A 21329-nucleotide genomic window follows, 5' to 3' on the forward strand; every position below is an offset into this window, starting at 1 on the left:
AAGGTCAACCATACAACTAGGTACCTCTTAAATAGAGATCAAACGCTGTGATTATCAACTTTAAACTCGATTTAATCTACTCACGAGGCTACGATTGTTATATATCTAATTACCAGGTGAATACATGCTTACAATCACTTTAGGATCTGGGCCCCATCTACAAAGAGTTACAATTGATCCGATCAATCACAACTATGGACGGCCAGCAATGTCAACATTTATCATGCATGTTTGTTCAAAATATTTTCTAACTATGATGTCTATTCATGCATTCATTGTTTTCTTGAAAATTCACTGTGCTTCTCCTGGTTTACAAAGGACTCTGTGCAAATGTCCTGCAGAAAAAAATTATGACACTGGTGGATTTCCATAGAGTTACAATTGATTTGATCAATCGTAACTCTTTGTAAGAAGGGGCCCTGGTATAATTAAGATCAACCGGATACTTGTATTCATTTTCAATCTGGTATAGGACATGAAGGATATGTGCTCGGGTCTACCTGATTATATATATCTTAAAAACGGAAATATCAAATATGGGCAGCGTTACATAGGGGTGAACGTCCCTATATATCTTTGTCGTATCGGGCGAAATCTATAAAAGAAAAGAAGTTGTGAGGGTGAGGGAGCGAAGCGAGCGAACCACAATTTCAACACTTTTTATTACAAAAATCAAATTTTGTGATATATTTTGACATATAAAAAGTAATATATTTTCACCATTTTGGTCATGAGAAATTGTTGGGGTGAGTGCCCTCAAGCCCCACCCCCATCTGTACACCATTGCATTAAACTTTTTTTCATTCAGTCCGTCTTTCCTTAATTCCTTTATTCTTGAATGAATTAGTTGTACTGATTGATTAACTGAATTCATTCTAACATGATTTCAATCCTATTTACATCTGATTGATTTGACTGATTGATTCGCTCGATCGCTCTAAATATATGAAATCGTGTATATCAGTCTGAATGATCCCACTTCAAATTTAGTCACTGTAAATGGTGATCCAAGGCATTGGTTATCATAGTAATATGGATCTGAGGCACTTGACATTGTTTAAATATTTGTTTGTCTTATCCAAAGCCTGGAAGCGAGTCTACTAATTACTACTAAATAGTTCTTTATCGATAGATAACAATTGAGATGCGTGTCCGCTCAAGATGTGATCTTTGACCCCCTCCACACACAATTAATTTACACGATGTCATGAGAAGGGATTTGGAGGGTAAATTGCCAAGTCGTCCACTCATCACATGGTCTACTTTAATTTGGTCTAATGCCATTTCTCCCATCAGTATTTCGTCTAACAATCATTTGGTCCAATCATCACTTCGTCTAATCACCATTTCGTCTATGACCAATTCGTCTCATAACCAGTTGGTCTAATATCCATTTCATTTTCATTCATTTTGCAGATTTAACACTTAGTCCAATTAGACCAAATGGTATATGGACTAAATGGCTATTGGGCCAACTGGTTATTAGACGAATTAGTGGACAAAATTGGCAATTAGACCATGTGGATAGTGGACGAACCGATGGTAGACCAAATGATGGTAGACGAATCGGCATTGGACGATATAGGGGAAGATGAAAGAATGTTATTGTTATATTTCAAAACATAACTGGTTATTAGACGAATTAGTGTGCAAAATTGGCAATTAGACCATGTGGATAGTGGACGAACCGATGGTAGACCAAATGATGGTAGACGAATTGGCATTGGACGATATAGGGGAAGATGAAGGAATGTATTTGTTATCTTTCAAAATATATTCTTAATTGGAGAATATGGCACCCTGAAAGTTTCAGTTGCCTATAGTTTGATTAATGAGATGCTGTCAATGGATATTGCCCATTATTGACGCGGAAATCAAATTGAAATTAACTTGGTCAAGTGCCTTCATGCCTTCTTTGTTTTGTTTTTTGTAAAAAGAAACCGACATACACTCTTCCGTCAATTTCAAGGATTTGAAATAAAGACCGGCTGTATCAAGGTATCAGTCGAAAATCGAATTTCGATTTAATAAACTTATCAGTGTTTAAAAAGAAGGTGATTAACATGATTAGCGAAACACCACGTCTTCACACCACGGATTCAAGTATATGAGGATCATACATATACAAGAAAATAGAATTTCCTTAATTATTACCATAATGTCAATATCATAACAATGCAGTACCGGCCACTTTCGATAATTAATAACGTGTCTGGAATGTCGGCACATCATGACCTATGATACCCTTTTTACACAGGATTTTCTTAGCCCCGGACGGACAATCGATAACCCCGTACTATCCTTAACCCCGTACTATTTTTTTTCCTTTTCACACATGCCAAATTGTTATTGCTAACCCCGGATAAGGAATGCTTGCTTTTCACACACGAAACTCGCTAACCCCGGACTAGTGGTAGCTCATGAATATTCACGAGCGCACTGAGGGGTCATACATTTGTCGATCATTCGTAGTACAAGTACTTCACTCGGAATTGTTTACCGGCTATACGATAGACCTAATTACGTTATTTGCTTGATTCTCATCGCCGTGTTCGCTGTTCATGAATATTTATTATGCTTACCTCTGATTGGACAACAGGGCCGGCACTGTTGCGGGGCATGAATGGGAGCGCTTAGCCCACTTTCGTTTTACACTAGCGATCTTAACCCCGTACTATCGCTCTTCGCGCCGCAATTGCTGGGATAACCCTGCTTTTTTGCAGGGCCAAATAATCCCGTACTAAAGGTGGGGTTAGCCCACTTTGCAAAAATGCTGTGTAAAAAGAAAGTGGGCTAAGCTTAACCCCGTACTATAGGTGGGGCCAAATGGTGGGGCTAAATGGCAATTTAGCCCCACCTATAGTACGGGGTTAAGGAAATTTTAGCGTGTGTAAAAAGGGTACACTGTAAAAACTGGGGTGTTAAAACTGACACCAGTTGGTGTTAATAGAGGACCACACCCCGAGGTGTTAAAATTACACCCTAGAGATTGAACATAACACCAAAGAGTGTAAATGTAACAACCAAAGGTGTTGTAATAACACCTATAGGTGTTAAACTAACACCATCAATTTAAAACTGGAGTAAAATAACTGGTGTGGTCCTCTATGTACACCGGTTAACACCACAGTTTTTGCTGTGTATGAGTGTCCCAGGGTATTGGGTCAAAACTGAGGAAGAAGTTCGCCCAAGTTTTCTTGAATTATTGCCATATCAGTTTGTTACCAAGGGAACGTGATAACCCATACATTCAAAAGAATAAAAAAAAACGTGACTTACACGCCTGCAGTCTAAAAGCAATGTATGTGCCATCTCCAGAGCATTGGGCTGAAACTGAGGAAGTTGTTCGATCCTCAAGATTTGCAAATTCCCGGATTCCCTCTTTCGATCGTCTTAAGTTGGTGACATAACAATGACTGAGGATGTCACATTATGTGCTATTTTGGTTTCTTTATCTTATTTTAAAGAAGTCACGAAAATTTAGCAAAATGTTAACCAATATATTCTTGTTCAGGATCATGATGATTATGATGCCGGGTAACATGACCAAAACTATAATGTATCATTACAAATATTAAACAAACAAAAGCCAAATGACAAGTATAATTTTGTTTATAATGGTTTAATTTTATTGAAAAGATTCGCTGATTTAGTATATATAAATCAACCTAATACAAAATATTCATCTATATATAGATTGCACTTTGCAAACATGGTAGATCTTCTATCTCGAGACAAGAATAATTGCAGAAGCATTACCAAACAGTCACGATAACAAGAGGTGTCCTCTTAGCCAATCAGATATAGGTATTTCAGTAGTTTATAACAAATAATCAGTGAAAATCACGTTTCATGAAATGCTCTCAGGAGCTTTTAATAAAACATTTTTTTTCTTTAAAGACACTGTCGGATGATTTAGCCATCGAGATTTAAAAATAAATGGAAAGAGGAACAACGCGCTCTTTTGAGACCACCGGAAGCACTTAAAAGTACTCCAAAGGGTCAAGTGCACACAAAGATTTACACCACACACGTGTCACGATCCAGAAGCCGTGAGCCAACTCGGTCCCGGGTCCGCGGATAATTCGGTTTATAACTCATGTCACGGATATGCGTTAAGATATCCTTGTTTAAAATTGTACCATTGTTCACCGGAAGGCGATGAATGCTACGACGCCCATTAGCAATGTTTATATCACGTAACACTATCGTGCTCTATATAACAACTGAGTTCGAGTCTTGGAAAAAAAGAGACAATATTTGCCATAGTTCTGTGTTTTCGTTTGAATATCGAAAAGTAATCAATATGCCTTCAAAGTTTTTATCTTTGTGTTTGGGCGGTTCTTGCAGATATTGGAACATAATTTGAATGTTTAATTAACAGTTTCGGTTCAGCTTGCCGGTCGACTTTGAAATGACTTAATATTCTCTCACAAAAGCATCCCACATTGCATTAGTCTCATTGACAGCCGTTTTGTTGGTGCTGTAATCCAGATTATCCGCATGGTACACAGACACGCCATAGAGCTGCTTTTCAGCTGCCAATTGGTACCGTAGAGCGAGACTAGTCGGGTCATCGTACCATAACTGGTGGGTCTCGCCAGAACCCATATCCTGAAAAAAGAGAAAGAGATGAAAAGGTGATAAACAGCTCATTTTACAGTCATACTGCGGCAAAACACACTCCCTACAGGCAAAATCTATTAGGCCTATAGGTTTTTTAATATTCTTATATATTTTGTTTCAATCACGTGCACATGTTGATGTGAATGATGCTTAAAGCATCCTCGCTTATGAATAAATGATAAAAGAGCGATGTGCCTTCCACAAAACGCCGTGTATTCATTATAGAGAGAATTTTCACTCAGCGAAAATAAAACATAGAAAATATTTTGTCGAATGCCCGTCATGACAATAAACAACAAATAAGTCTTCGTATAAAATTGGTGAATATAAAGCAGCAGTTAAATCCTTGGTTCTGAACAAACGACATGATTATTTGTCATTTTTCGTCAGCTGTAGCTGATAATTAGGACAAAACTGCCCCCCCCCCCCGAATTTTGGCAAACTTATATTTTTTCACTGAAAATTTTCACAAAATTCACCAAAAGAGTGCACACAGTCCTTTAACTTAACCTTACATAAACCTAAAGCAAAAAAAAAACAAAAAAAACAAAGACAAAAACAAGCTACATGCTTACTCGTTCCCTCGCTTTTTCGCACCCCCCCCCCCCCGAAGAAGAACAAAAATGCGCAACGCCATGCTTCTATATTTACCTTATAATCAAAATACGGCGACTCGTATTCCTTGCTCCACTTCCGACCGGTAGTAGAATTATTTGCCAGGAGTTTCATAATATTACGGTATTGCAGCTCTCTCCAACCGCCCAACTTGTAGTAACAAATATCGTCCTGAGATGAACAGTAAAAAACAAACGATGTCACCTTTTACTGCCTTCAAAAATATCTAATTTCATCTGATTTGGTTTAATTCCATTTCCAACAATTATGTAGTTTCATTTGGTTTCGTGCATCTTGATACGTGCATATGAATAAAGAATAAACATATTGCATGTTTTTTACGTCTAACATTTAATCACGATTGTAATGCAGATATATCATGAACTAGGCTGGGATTGGAGGGGCTGCCTAGAAAGGGATAGCTTGTAGAGTGTAGACTCCTATATTCCAAAGACATTCAAAGTAAACTAAAACACATCATTATTCCGCATACATCCGTAATTCCGAAGCTTCGTTATTCCGAAGGTTCGGATATTCCGAAGGTTCGTTATTCCGAAGGTTCGTATTTCCGAAGGTTCGTAATTCCGAAGATTCGTTAGTCCGAAAACGAAATGAGGTTCGTAATTCCGAAGGTTCGTTAGTCCGAAAACGAAATGATTAACAAACCTGATTTCGTTTTCGGATTAATGAACCTTCGGAACAACGAACCTTATTTCGTTTTCGGATTAATGAACCTTCGGAACAACGAACCTTATTTCGTTTTCGGATTATCGAACCTTCGGAACATCGAACCTTATTTCGTTTTCGGATTATCGAACCTTCGGAATAACGCCACAAATGTTCGGATTAACGAACCCTTTTATGTTTTCGGATTAACGAACATCGAGGTATAGGCAATTTACGTGTTTCGGAATTACGAACCATCGGAATTACGAAGTGTAACCCAGTATTCTACCAATGACATCACGTGATGAGGATTCAGATTTCCCGGTTACTATGATCATGATTAAATTGATTATGATAACATAAATTGGGGGAGCTTGCGTAGAATGTAGACTCCAACTACGCCTTATTATAAGCAGTAAAGATCAAATAATAAAACTCTTTTATCACTTCAAATAGCAACAGCGAGCATAAAACCAGTAAAAGTGTATAGTGTACAAAAATAATGAACAGAAACCACGAAATTTGTGATGTGAAAGACCTTCATGAAACACATCGGAGATATTGAAATTAAATGCCAATTAAGATGATAAAGCTGGCCAAATAAATCATGTACTAAAAGGAAAATACGATACATGGGACCAGGGGGCCGTTTACTACCGTTTATTACCGTTCGTAAGTTGAGAGCGACTTTAAAAACGATTGGTGAACCTTTCTTACGCGCTATAATCACCAACGAACATTAATGATCAATATCATTTCCCACAAGAAAGGATCACCAGTCGTTCTTAAAGTCACTCTTAACTTACGAACAGCTTAATGAAACACCCACCGGGTGATGATATGGAAGCGGGAAGAGGTATTCTGTAGGCACAGACCCTGATTGAAACATAAAAAAGTGGAGTTTCACACAAGGCTAACAATAAATAGAGCTGACTGAATGGGAGGGACCTTCTGCTGCAAGGAAAGATAGGCTGCATATTCACACAAGTCCTCGAGTAATCACACAGCAAACTTGGGGAGGGGCGGGGGGGGGGGAACCTATTTTCAACCCACCTCATTTAAAACTGCACAAGTAAAGTCGTATCCGTACCAGGGCACGGCAACAACGAGCTTACTAGGGGAAACACCGGCTTTCAGGAAGTCATCAATACCTGCAAAATATATGTTTTTGAAAGTATAAACAAAATCATCACTAAAATGTGGAATGCTTTAGAAGTAAGCTTTTTTTTAATTTCGTCTCGAAGTTTGATTTTGTATATAGGAGTTGTGAGCTTTTATACTTAATGCTTCAAACATACCCAATTCATGAATGAATGAAAACTGAAGATTAAAGGGATGATCCAGGCTGAAGATAATAATACTTTAATAAATAGAGTAAAATTCACAGAGCAAAATGCTTAAAACTTGATCAATATTGGATAAAAAATAAGGTTACAAAATTTTAAAAGAATTGCATTATTCCGGTGAAACAGTTCAGGCATATCTTCATGAATATATATTAGGTGGGCTGATGATATCATATCCCCACTTGTTCTTCTGTATTTTATTATATGAAATTAGGATTATTCACCATTTTTCTACAAAGAACTAAAACAATTGGATTGACAACTGATTACGTGCTTTAGTTATTTATTGCTGCAACTTGTTTCATCATAATGAAGACACATCATTTACACATGACATGACAAAATGAAACAATAATGATTTCATGTAATAACATAAGAAACAGGAAAGATGGGATGTGACATCATCAGCCCATCTAATGAATATTCATGACGACTTGCATATAAATGTTTTCAAATATATTACTAAACTTTCAAATCCAATTACCTCGTTATTTGTTATCTGATTTTGATGAGATTTTCAGCATTTTGCTTTGTGAAGTTTACTCCATTTATTTAGATAAAAATATTGTCAGCCCGGAGCACCCCTTTAATTGCATTTGTTTAAAAGTACAGTATTAACATTCTTTCTCCGCAAGAAGTTTGGTTTTCGAACGGAATTTTGATGCTTCAAACATAGTCCTATTAAAAACTGGAAACTGTTTGTTTTCTCTCTTGATTTTAATTACCTTGAGCAGTATACCTTTCAAGTTAATATTTTTTGCGTATACTCCCTCTCTCGGCAGAGCTTGACCAATATTGAGAATACAAGAAAAAACACACACACCTTCACACACCCCCTCACACACACCCACACACACACACACACAATATTCATTTATTACACTGCATTATTTCTTGTCACCTTGTCTTGTTCTATTCAGCGGTGCATTGGCCATGCCTTTCAGTCCAATGAGGTCCAGCTCATCATACGCCATGATTACGATGTAGTCAACGATCTTGCTGATGGCGAGGTAGTCGTAGCACCGTCCAAACAAGGTGCAGTTCGAGGAGTAGGACGAATCTAGCGTAACCTAAAGTGAGGAAATCGGAGTATCAAAAAGTGATTAATGATGACGATGAGGAGGAGGAGGAAGAGGTGGAGGATGATGATGAGGATTATGATGATGATGATGAATAATGATAATGAAGATGATGTTGATGATCGATAGTGATAATGATGGTGATGATTGTGGTGATGTTGATGATGAGATGATGATGAGATGATGATGAGATTATGATGAGAAAATGATGAAGATGATGACGATAATGATGATGCTGTTCATGATGATGATGATGATGATGATGATGATGATGATGATGATAATGATGATGATGTTGATGATCGATAGTGATAATGACGATGATAATGATGGTGATGATGATTCTGATGATGATAATGGTGATGATTATGGCGGTGATGATGATTATTATAATGACGACGGTGATGATGATGATAGGCCTAATGATGATAATGGTGACGGTGATGGTGATGATGATAATGATAATGGTGATGATGATGCTGATGATGATGATGATGATCCTGATATTGATTATTATGATGATGTTAATGATGCTAATATTATTTGTGATGATGTACTGGCGGTGGTAGTGTAAGCAGCATGAAAAGTATGTGGCAAAACAAAATACAATACAGTATAATTGCACACCATTCTTTTGGATTTTTTTTTGCAAGACTACAACCCAGGCTTCTATGACGTCACATTCACGTCGACAAGACCCCCTCCCCAACAAAATATCCTGACTTTGCCCCTTCAGCGATTAGAAAATAAAAAGGCTGAAATGTACTTGTTCAATACTTCGGATTGGTTGGTATAATATCGAAAATACCCTCGTATCGCCCCTGTCATTTATTTGATTCGAAACTAGCCAAACAGATGAGGGTTGATGGTAAGAATGACTTACTACTGAGTATGGCAGGGCTTTCTTGAAGGCATCTTTTGTCTGTTTGATCATTGCGGTCAGAGTTGGTGCCTGTGACGTCAGCAAAGGGAATTCAAAGTCGATATTGTACCCATCGATGAAATTATTCACTGCGTAGTTCACGGTATCCTCGACCCACCGATTGCGGGCGCTCTCGTTGAAAAGGGTTTGCACGGAAAAGTATCCTAAACGTGGGATTGATGTCAACGAAAAAAACCCGAAATAAGATGTAAGTCATGAAAAAAAAGTATTGCAAATTACATTCATAGCTGAGCATGTGCGGAGTTACCACAAAGAGATAATCATTGGCTAAAGATATGGTATATAGGCTGTATTTACCAGCGCATCCATAAGTGTGTAGCCCCAACATAATTTTACCCTCTTTCAGCGATCCATACTGCCTGAGAATGGGCGTGGTCATTCTTATCATATCCTACCTTGTATTTACCGCATTCAGTGATTCGAACACAGTTAGAATGGGCGTGGTCATTCTTCCCTCACCCAAATAGTACTTACACCATATACAGTGTTAGAACAACGTTAAAATTGACGGTGGTCATTCATGCCTCACCCAACTTCGTATTACCCGATACAGTGATCTGAACGCCCTCAAAATGGGCGTGGTCATCACTTATACCCAACATAGTATTTACCCCATACAGTGTAAGAACATCCTTAAAATGGGCGTGGTAATTCTTACCACACCCAAATAGTATTTACCCCATACAGTGTTAGAACAACGTTAAAATTGACGGTGGTCATTCTTGCCTCACCCAACTTCGTATTTACCCCATACAGTGAACCAAACACATTTGGAATGGGCGTGGTCATTCTTACCACACCCAACTTCGTATTTACCCCATACAGTGATCTGAACACCCTCAAATGGGCGTGGTCATAACTAATACCCAACACAGTATTTACCCCATACAGTGTTAGAACACCGTTAAAATAGGTGGAGTCCTTCTTCCCTCACCCAACGTTGTATTTACCCCAAACAGTGTGAGAACATCCTTGAAATGGGCGTGGTTATTCTTACCACACCAAACATAGTATTTACCCCCATACAGTGTAAGAACATCCTTAACATGGGCGTGGTCATTCTTACCACACCCAACTGGTATTTACCCCATACAGCGTTAGAACACCGTTAAAATAGGTGGAGTCATTCTTCCCTCACCCAATATTGTATTTCCCCCATGCAGTAAACCAACACATTTGGAATGGGCGTGGTCAGTCTTACCACACCCAATATTGTATTTACCCCATACGGTGACCCGAACACCTTTGGAATGGGCGTGGCATAACAACTCAGGGTCGAAGCCTTCTTGGACAGCTACTGTTGTGATATTGTCCCAGAAGTAGTCTTTCCAGTTCGGGCCATCGACAGAAAATACGTGAATCTAAAAAGACAAAGGGTCCACTCTTTATAAATTGGTGATTGGTCACAATTAAATTTACATTAATTTTGTAACATTGCGTTTGCAACAGCATAGCTTCTCTGAATAATAATACTGACCAGATGATGCGAGTAGCGCTTAATCATTTTGTGATAACAGGCCTCAGCAAAACTTGAAATATCACACCTTTCTAATTATTTTTAAACATGGCTTGCGCAGACATAGTGACCAAGAAATACATATAGGCTTAAAAGAATGTCATCGTCGACTATCCTACTGATCTCCAACCTACCAGTTTCCAACGTTGTGCCATTGTCAGTTGTTCAACAACTTTCCATCTAACTAGTTTCCAGCTTTATCAACGTTGTGTCATCGTCGACTATCCTACTGATCTCCAACCTACCAGTTTCCAACGTTGTGCCATTGTCAGTTGTTCAACAACTTTCCATCTAACTAGTTTCCAGCTTTATCAACGTTGTGTCATCGTCGACTATCCTACTGATCTCCAACCTACCAGTTTCCAACGTTGTGCCCGTGTCAGTTGTTCAACAACTTTCCATCTAACTAGTTTCCAGCTTTATCAACGTTGTGTCATGGTCTACTATCTAACTAATCTCCAATCTACCATTATGGTGATGATGATAATGATGATGGTGATTAAGCGCTACTCGCATCATCTGGTCAGTATTATTATAGCGATTCAATTTATTTGTTTGTATATACATAACTGTCGATTAAAATTGAGATATGGTGAGATGACAAGATCTTGGATCTCGACATACCATGATCTCGTATCTCGTCATGTCTACATCTTTTAAAATAGATGATCAGATGACACAATCATGGATCCGAGATCTTCTCAGTCTTCTCAGTGTGACATCTTGCCATTTGTCACACAAATCATTAAGACATTGTTCAGCATAACCAGGTGTGATCCTCCCTCTCTCTCTCCCTCTTCCTTCCTTTTTCTTGCTTTTCTCTTTTTCTTCTACATCTCACATTCCATTTATCAGCTCTATCTGTCTCTCTTTACAAACACACCCACTTAAACCCATATTCTTGTATTATTTTTTACAATCTAATATCAGGTTTAAATTGACATATTTCTTACAAACGAGAAAATCTAAAATGATCATTGTAACACATCTGGTATATTTACATGTACTTTGCATATTTTCCTATTTGATCAGTGAGCATCGATTTAAATTTATTTATTATATACTTTGTTACATATATGTCTATATTGAGATTTGTCCGTAGTACTATAAGTTATTTTTACCTTGTTATTGATGATTTTGTTTGAAATGTAAACTTTTGTAATTCGGCTTTTGCCGCAAAGAAAGTATTTTTAATAAACCATTTTGAATTGAATTGAATTGAATTCTCTCCCACATGATGTAAACAGGACGAGATCCGAGATCTTGGCGACACACTCTAAAACGATGTACACATGACAAGATCCGAAATCTCGTCATCGGGTCATTTTTAAAGGATGTAGCTATAGGCCTAGACATAAACAAGATGATCATCTGAAGATCTGGGTGGTACATTTAGGCTTCAATTTTACTATATTCTCTTTCATATGTTGACAAATCGTCCTGCGTAGCTAAGACTTTACCTCTTTCTTCGGAGTAGTTTTGATTGGATCACACAATGTCGCATCAGAACAGTGGCATGGGGGACGTCTCCTGAAATAATCAACCCCGTCAACAGACGCCGACAAACTCAATATCAAGACCATACACGAAAACAACACATGTGGGACCAATAACGCCATTTTCAGTCAGTTTAGAATCCAGTTTGATCTGTAACTGTTGTGGTCGCTGGATGCACAATAACCCCGAATTCGTATATTGATACAATAAGTTTGAATGCTATTCATTTGGGAGGTCTGCAGAGTACAGTTCAATGATCACGACTCATCGGGTGTATATTGAACAATTATAATGAATATCACGTGTGGGGTTGTTTGTTATGATATAATTATGACAAATAGGCCTATACAGAGCGTCCCAGAAAAAAGGAAACCGGGATTCCCACATTTTTTCTTCAAAGGCAAATTAATTATGATATTTCATTTACACCATCAACAAAAAATATTCCTCTACATTTTGATATCTAATACATGTAATCTGTGACGAACACTTCATGTATTAATGAGCAAGACCTGCCAAATATAGTACGAAAATACACCAGTCGATGGACTGCAGTACTTTATGAGAAGAAGAAGGTTGCGCAGACAAATAGGACAAGATTGGTTCTTGATACAACACCTGTGCTTATTCGACGATTGGCTCATCAGCATTTCTTTTGATTTGTTGGTTAAGTTTCTCTCACTGAAATCTGAAATGAGAGTTGATTCAGATTAACATGTGGGCTTCTGCACAACTCGTTTCTGATAGGCCTCAATATTTGTTTGTAATCTGACATGCATGAATGATTTGCTGCATGAGCTGTTGGTCTCAAATTAAAGATGAGATTTTTACCATAGGCATATACGTAGCAAATTCATAGTAAAAACACATTTTATAATTGTGAAATCTATCTCTGAAAACTGGGTTCCTTTTTGTGGGACACACTTTGTATCTCTCTATGGTGGGAATATATGGTTTTACAGCAGAGGGAGTTGTGGTTTCAGGAGATACGGAAGTTCCGTAATAGTTTCACAAAGACAAATAACAAATGTGCAATAATGCGATCTATGCAAATAAAGCCCACCGCACACCTTATACGATGGGTCTGCGACCCGATTCGAGCATAAAATGTATATAGAATTGAAGGGCCGCGGAAGCCGCCGCACTGCAAAAACTCCGGTATTGATTTAACACCAGTTCGGAATCTATATTTATGTCCACACCAGAGAAGTATTGAAACAACACCAGTTTGGAATCAAACCGATGCTGTTTTAATACTAATTGGTGTTGTGTAAACAACTTTCTGGTGTTAGACCAAAACGAAACTGGTGTTGTTTAACACTTCTCTGATGTGGACATAATATAGATTCCGGGCTGGTGTTAAATCAACACCGCAGTTTTTGCAATGCGGGGGCTGGAGGGGCTGCAGCCCCACTTTTTTTTCCAAAACCGTGTACAAAAACGTAAAAAATGACCGTATTGTTATTATTATTATTTTTTTTTTTTCAAATAATTTGAATTGCGTGTATATATTTTAATTTTCATTGATCTGTTTTATACCCAAACATTGGAGATTTGTTTGTATATTATGTATAATGTTATGCATTGACTTGACATAAAAAAAAATGACCGTATGATTGTGATGTTTGCATGGTCAGCCCCCACACTTTTTGCTCAGCCCCCCCCCCCCCTTGAAAACCGTTTCGCGGCACCAGGATTTTGACGCTAATATTAAGACATGGAATATCTCACTGTGTAATGTTCTAAATCATCTTACGGATATCTACACTGTTAAGAATAATTTAACACAACGCTGTCCGATATGTGAACAGCACAATAGTTGTTCAAACAGTTTAAACAAATGTATGAAATCTTAAACAACCATGCTTACATTATTGATAATTAAATATTGGAATAAACTTTGATATTTTAACCACTTGTTTTAAACACTTGTTTAAAATGTTGAAAAAAAATCACTTTGCGATTCACATAGGTAACAGCGTTGTTTAAATCATTTTTAACAATGTACGTTTAAATTTTTGAATATGCTATCATCCGTATTAGAATAAAAGCGAATTTAATATGTAGTCGTACAATGACGTCATACTACTACGATTGGCAACGATTTGGAACTCGTTTGCCCTTCACTAAAAATAAAGGCTTGTAATAATCCAAAATTGTTTTATGAGTATTCTTGTAATCAATTTGAACCTCAACTAAAAAGATACTTTTCATTCATATTTTCAAGAAGTTGATCAAAGTGAGATTTGTTCCAAAATTGGATCGTAGACCAGTCATAAAATCTGATGTGCGGTGGCTATTAGTCTGCAGGCAAAGACCTTTGATGTTCGCAGTTCGCATCGTGCATAATACAGAGTCTGAAGTAGTGAGACTAGATCATCCGCAACTTCATTTTCAACCAGTCATAAGCGGGCGATTGGGATTTTTAAATTTGATTTTTTTTTTAGTTGCGTTCAACCCCATGCACCTCTTTCTCCAACGGCTGGGTCTGTGTCTGCTATAGGAGATAATAAAGCAATTAAACATTATGAAGATGACTTTGAAGTTTGAGTGGGCTCAATGGCACAAGTGATAAAGAAAGAACAGAAGGGGAAGATGATGGGGCAAATTTTCTTCTTATTTTTAAAGATTTTTTTTCTTGAAAGTTTTGATCGAGCGAAAAATTAAACGTTTTTCAAAATTAACTCTTATTTTCTGATTAATTTTTACATTGTATCGAGAATACAATTCCATATTCTAACCGATTCCGCTTTTTTGTTCCCTTTTTCTTTATCTTTACCCATTTCTTCCTGTTGAACTTCTTGGATTTAGATCAGATAGCTTGCCTAATTCATTTATTCATCTATTAATTAATTGATTAATTTACTTATTTATTAATTTATTGATTAATTGATGTACATTTCTTTCTATTTGCGAAATCATTTCCCTTTTATTTATATTTTCATTTCATTTTTAATTGACATTGTTATTTCCATTTTATTGTTATTCTTATTTATTTTATTTATTTATTTATTTCTTATTTTATTTATTTATTATTATTGTTTTTTTTTTTTTGGGGGGGGGGGGGGCGGTGTCTCCCTATTCCCCCTATCTGATCATGAGTTGTTATCAAGGTTCACATGGTTTGTGTTATCTATAATTTTGATGAATAAGCTTTAATTAGTTTATTCAATCAACACTGCCATGTTCTTCAATGTCGAGAGCAAACATTATAGTCCCTGATTTTTATTTATTTAGTATAGTTGTGTTTTCTCAGCAATTATTTGATCATGTTAAAGTTCCTGACAACGTTTGCAATTCTAGTTCTTATCATGTTAACGTTCTAAGTACAATGATATCTTAAATTTACTATTTAATCATGTATATACATGATTCAATATTTTTTTTCAAGATTCAAGAAGTTTATTTCATTTCCATGACAAATGTAAATCAAACACAGATAAAAATCACACAAGATCAATTTTACCTCAATTTTACCTTATAATAAAAGCTTGTATAAATGATACATATGATACATATTAAATGATATCTTAAATTTACTATTTAATCATGTATGATTCAAGATTTTTTTTTCAAGATTCAAGAAGTTTATTTCCATGACAAATGTAAATCAAATACAGATACAAATCACACAAGATCAATTTTACCTCAGCATAATTATATAATAAAAGCTTGTATAAATGATACATATGATACATATTATATCATGGTAAACATGCGAAGTAATTCATGCCCGTTCTTCATCTTATACTTTCTCGCCTCTCTAGCCCTTTCTTCTCCTCTTTTCTTTTTCCGTCCCTTCTCTTAATAATAATAATAATAATAGACAGTTCTTGTATAGCGCATAACACATTATAAATAACGTCTCTATGCGCTTCCAAAGGACTTGGATATTATTACCCTGACTTTAGCCCCGCAGCCTTTTACAGCGCTGGGGCATTTCAAGGAATAAATTCCTGCCAGGTACCCATTCACCTCACCTGGGTTGAGTGCAGCACACTGTGGATCAGTTCCTTGCTGAAGGAAATTACGCCATGGCTGGGATTCGAACCCAGGACCCTCTGTTTAGTTACAGGCGTCTCCCGACACAAGCACCTACTGCTTTCTGGCTTTTTTACGCCTTCTTCCATGCACATAAATTACATTTTGTATTTACATTCATTGTTATATTGCTATATTATTGATTTGTTTATTTCATACACTGTTAGAAAATTTATCCTTAAAATAAAAGAAATTCCTACAGCAGAGTCTCGAGAACACCTGTAATCTTACCAGATTGCGTAATATTTTTAAACAGACCTGTTCCGTTAAATTGCAGAAAATTCCTGTTTTATGAATTTACAGAATGATTCTGTTATTGCTTTCTGCAAATTTTTTTTTTCTTCTCTAAAATCAAGTTTTTTAAAAACAGTGTATGAAATTGGATGTAACCTGTGTAATGTCAATCGGAAGAAAATAAATGTTTACTTGAATTGAATTTAAAAACCTTTCTTTGCCCCATTTATGAAACCTTTTAACATTCCAACGTTCATCAACAAAGCAGAAAATGGTTCTAGGCAGTCCCTTTGACCCCCCCCCCCTAAATTTATCAATTTACTACAGACCAAGTAGGTCTTTGCACTCATCCACTTCTGGCTTCCTTGTAATTCCAAAAGTTTCAAGAACTTGAGGGGAAAGATCATTTGCTTTTGCATGCCCCACTTTGTGGAATAGCCTTCCCGAAGACATTAAAAAATGTACCTCTGTCGAAACTTTCAAAAATCTTCTAAAAACTATTTTTTCATTTAACTCTTAGCTCTTTATGCGCCTTGAGCACTCAGAGTGGATTTGGCGCTTTATAAGTCACATTATTATTATTATTATTAAAGAACACCTACGGGATTTATACATGAATAAAATGATGTGAAGAGCCCTTGCAATTGTGTATAGAGCTTTTTACACCAGCAGCACAATAGGTTGCATAATGGGTTCCACGACATTCGCTCCGGCGACAATTCCTCCAATCGAAAATCTGCACGTTCAGCCGAACCAAATACCTAACCTCCAAAACTATATAAACATTATAAATAAACTCCAATCCTTGTCAATACATTTTTCTGAACTGGTAAAATATCATTACAATCCTAACTCTAACCCTATACCCTCTGATATATTAAGATCGGAGCAAATGTCGCAGGATTATATGTCGTGTCACCTGACTGGTTAAACCGTACACAGGGGTCGCGGAACTGGGAGGGGGTGGGGGGTCTTCAGCCCCCCACACTTTTTTTTCCAAACCGTGTACAAAAACGTAAAAATGACCATCCGATTGTGATTTTTTGCATAGTCAGCCCCCCCCCTACTATCATAACCGTTCCACGTCCATTGCTACATGGTTTCTTGTAATCGTACTGCACAGGGAGGGTGTTAAATCCTTGACGTAATAATCATTTAGGTAGTCTGCAGGCCTGGGACAGACCCTTGCTTTTCAAAATTCACATAGTGCATAATGCAGAGTCTGAAGTAGTGACACTAGATTCACTACAGTTTGGAGTCTAGTCTTCACTCTAGACCTGGATTCGATTAAAGTGACAAATTTGAGACTGTACTTGTAAACTAACATGACCATTGTGCCCACTGAAACACAAATGTTAGAATGACGTATATACTTTATCAACTGAAAGTTTTAACAAACTATTTTACTGTTAATTAATCAAACGGAACATAATATACTTATACCTAGAGTGAATGATAGAAGAAATCCCTATGGCGACCCGAGAGTATGACTCCATCCCCCAAAACAAGAATAAAAACAAAAAATAGATAGATTAAAAATAAATACAATAAATATAAAAAAGTAAAAAAAAAATCAATAAAGAAAGAATAAAAAAAAAATTACCGCTTGAGAAAAATCATAATGCTGGGCACGGGGCTGTCTCCCAGGCCTGCCCAACCCCACCCTCCACCCTTCAGCGCTGCCCTTCTGTTTATCAGGCTAGCTATATCGAGTAGTGTATAGGGCCTATTTAGGGTAACATACAAGAATGATATAAACTTCAAGGGGCAAAAATCGTGTGATTCACTATTATAATGCAGAAATATATATTATCTATCATTTCCTTTGGAGATATTTGCACTGCACTTGTAAAATCTTAGACCCGCGGAAGTGTTTACTTGTTACAGCTCCTTGAAGATGAATTAATGATTTAATGTGATAAAACGCGGTAAAGGTTACCCATTGTTCACATTTAAAAGTAATACACTATATTCATAATTGATTATCTGTATCTGTCTTTCTGATCTATACTAGTGTCCCAAAAGTGAGATACTTTGAATAATGTGGAACCAATCAGTTAAAATCTCTCTCCCTCTCTCTATCTATCATTCCTTTCTTTGTTTCTTTCTTCTTTCTTTCTTTCTTTCTTTCCCTCCCTCTCTCGTACTTACTTTGTCCCCTAATTTTTCCTTTCATTTTTTCTTCTCTTTCCTCCTCCTCCTCCTACACCTCCTCTTTTTTATCTTCTTCTTCTTCCTTTTCTTCTTCCTCTTTCATCTGTCATTTATCAAAATGCTTTATATATTATTCATACCAACGTGTTTTCCTGGTTTTTTTTAATGAAATGTTCACTTTCTTGCTGGTGACTGAAATTCAATCAATAATTTTTAATGAAAAGTACGTTCAGTGAACTACAAAGTCAATCGCCTGTTTTTTTAAAATTAATTACGATTCAACCAATACAATGGTAATTAGGGAAGTCATATATGTTGATTTAATCTGATATGAAATTAGGCATGGATAATACATGGGTGTCTTTTTCAAGTATACATGGCAATTATCATGAGTACAATTAGGAACTGAAAAAAATCATATCCGAACGCTTCAGACGATCGTGTTGTCGAAAGACGAAGATTATTTTTAACCAACCCCAAAGTTGGGTAATACATGAACCTACAAAGAAAATCCAAAATCAATTTGGATTCAATTTCGTTTTAGATAACAATTAGTAGGTTCATTATAGGGTGGTTAAATAAGTCCGAGAGAGAGTAGAACAACTTTATACGAATCACATGTTACCATGCTCCCTCCCTTATCCAAATTTAAGAAGTCAAAAAGACAAATTCGTCAGACCCTTTACCCCCTCCCCACTGTAAAATATGTTGGGTAAATTTTTACCACCACGAGGGTTATTACGTGTCCAATCAATTTGGGGCGGTATCTTACCCAATGCGGGAAGCATCTTGCTGGTGTAGCGGTTCTGTCCATCCAGTGAGGTTAAACATTAAGCAGCAGTTACTTTAGAATGGGCAAACTGGATAAATAAAAATGCCCCAAAGAAATGCCCAATGTTGGTTGGACACATAATTATCCTCATGGAGAACTTTTACCCAATATTTTTTCAGAGTGCCCCCCCCCCGGGGAGGGGCAGTTGGATTTGAAAACGGTAAGTGTGGCGAGCGGCCACAAAATCTTAAACTATACCCATAGGAACTTAAATTGCTATGAAATTAGAGATCAACTTAAGAAAATAGTTAACCCTCTGCTAATGGGGTGCTTGGAAACTGGAAATTAATATTTAATGTGGATTTTCGAGAACTGAAATATGAAATAAGGGGCGATCGCCCCACCAATGAAAATATTGGAGGGGCAAACATATCGTTTTGCCCCCCCCCCCTCAATAATTCCGGATGTGCAAAAATAAAATAAGATTGTAATGTTACACAGAAATCGGCAAGCGAAATTGAAATACACAACTCGTTCTTTATTCAAAATCGTGCTCAAAATGTCCGCTTTATGCTTTATGCATTTTCACCGCTTCCCAGCTGAGTATTTTGCTTAAGAATATTCCAATTATCGGGCTTCGAACCCCGCTTAGAAAATAGGCTTTATTGTGCTTTTCACCTGCCTCGAGACCGTGACGTCACGTTGTGTAAGAAGCGTCGTGATTCCATAGGTTTGTACACAGAAAAAGTGGGTGATTTTTTTGCTTTCCAGATAACGCATTTCATTCTCTTCACTTCTATCACAGAGGGATATCACATATATTTTTACCCACAAGCTTGAATTTATGAAATCTACAGTTTTGAACTAGTTTTTGCCATATTTTATTTCCTGCTTATTTGGCGCAGATTTCAATTCTATCTGCATTTAGATTATGTATAACAACTTTTCCTGACATAGCAATTTAGGCCCAATAAGAGCCAAACAAAGAAATCACAAAAAAGGTAGTGAATAGTTGCAGGTTTACAAAAAATTGAACAGTGAATAATTTTGAGTGCCATTTTCATCTGAAAACGAAAAAAAATAATGGATTCATAACATGGAAATGGAATAAAATACCCAATGCTTTTGTACACAAACCTATGGAATCACAACCCTCCTGACACAACGTGACGTCATCATTTCCAGGCGACGTGGGGGTGCTCAATCGAAGCGTACTTTGGAGGAGCAGTTTCTTTGATTTTTATTTTATATTTTTAACTATTGGAAGGAGATATATGTAATATTTTTGGTATATTTGTATTGTATGAATCATTACCTTTATTTTGATATATGATTGTTTTTACACCGGTCAGGGTCTTTAAGATTTTCAGCTCGCGCTTCGCGCTCGCGTCATTTCTTTATAAAAACCCATACTTTTCATGATTAAATAGGTGAATAGAATGTCCCGTTTTCAGTTCTAAACCTCAAAAGAACTCCCGCTTCGATTTGCAAAACTTTTTTGTTGGATACAATCTTGTTGTTTATTAAAAACATCCAATAAACTGTCAATTTTTTCAGATGGAAATATCAAAATTTTCAGCTCATGCGCTTCGCGCTCGTATCTATTGTTCTTTTAGATACCCATCTTAATCATTGGTACCCAAAAATGCTTGGAATATCAAGCTTTTAGGTCAGTATACTAAAAAAAAATCAGCTTGGGAACTGCTGGCAAAACGTTGAAAGGGTGTCTTAAGGGTAGTACATACCCACACTGTCATCATACGTAATTGCCCCCCGCCCCTTTAACAGGCGATTTAGCTCTTCAAAAACTACTTAATAAAATCTTAGCTTGTTTAGTGTC

The 21329-nt window shown here is 36.8% G+C and overlaps 1 protein-coding gene across 1 annotated transcript; it reads right to left on the reverse strand.

Annotated features, from left to right (window-relative positions):
• Positions 1–3610: 3610 nt before the first annotated feature.
• On the reverse strand, positions 3611–12978 carry LOC129263023 (di-N-acetylchitobiase-like). Its single transcript, XM_054900961.2, has 7 exons — positions 12252–12978; positions 10498–10636; positions 9216–9418; positions 8155–8323; positions 6961–7058; positions 5278–5412; positions 3611–4614 (listed from the first exon to the last, which is right to left on the reverse strand). The coding sequence occupies exons 1-7, from the start codon at positions 12408–12410 to the stop codon at positions 4420–4422; spliced, it is 1098 nt and encodes a 365-aa protein (XP_054756936.2). The 5' UTR covers positions 12411–12978; the 3' UTR covers positions 3611–4419.
• Between the last annotated feature and the right edge of the window lie 8351 nt (positions 12979–21329).

Source organism: Lytechinus pictus, chromosome 6, assembly GCF_037042905.1.
Source record: "Lytechinus pictus isolate F3 Inbred chromosome 6, Lp3.0, whole genome shotgun sequence".
NCBI lineage: Eukaryota > Metazoa > Echinodermata > Echinoidea > Temnopleuroida > Toxopneustidae > Lytechinus > Lytechinus pictus.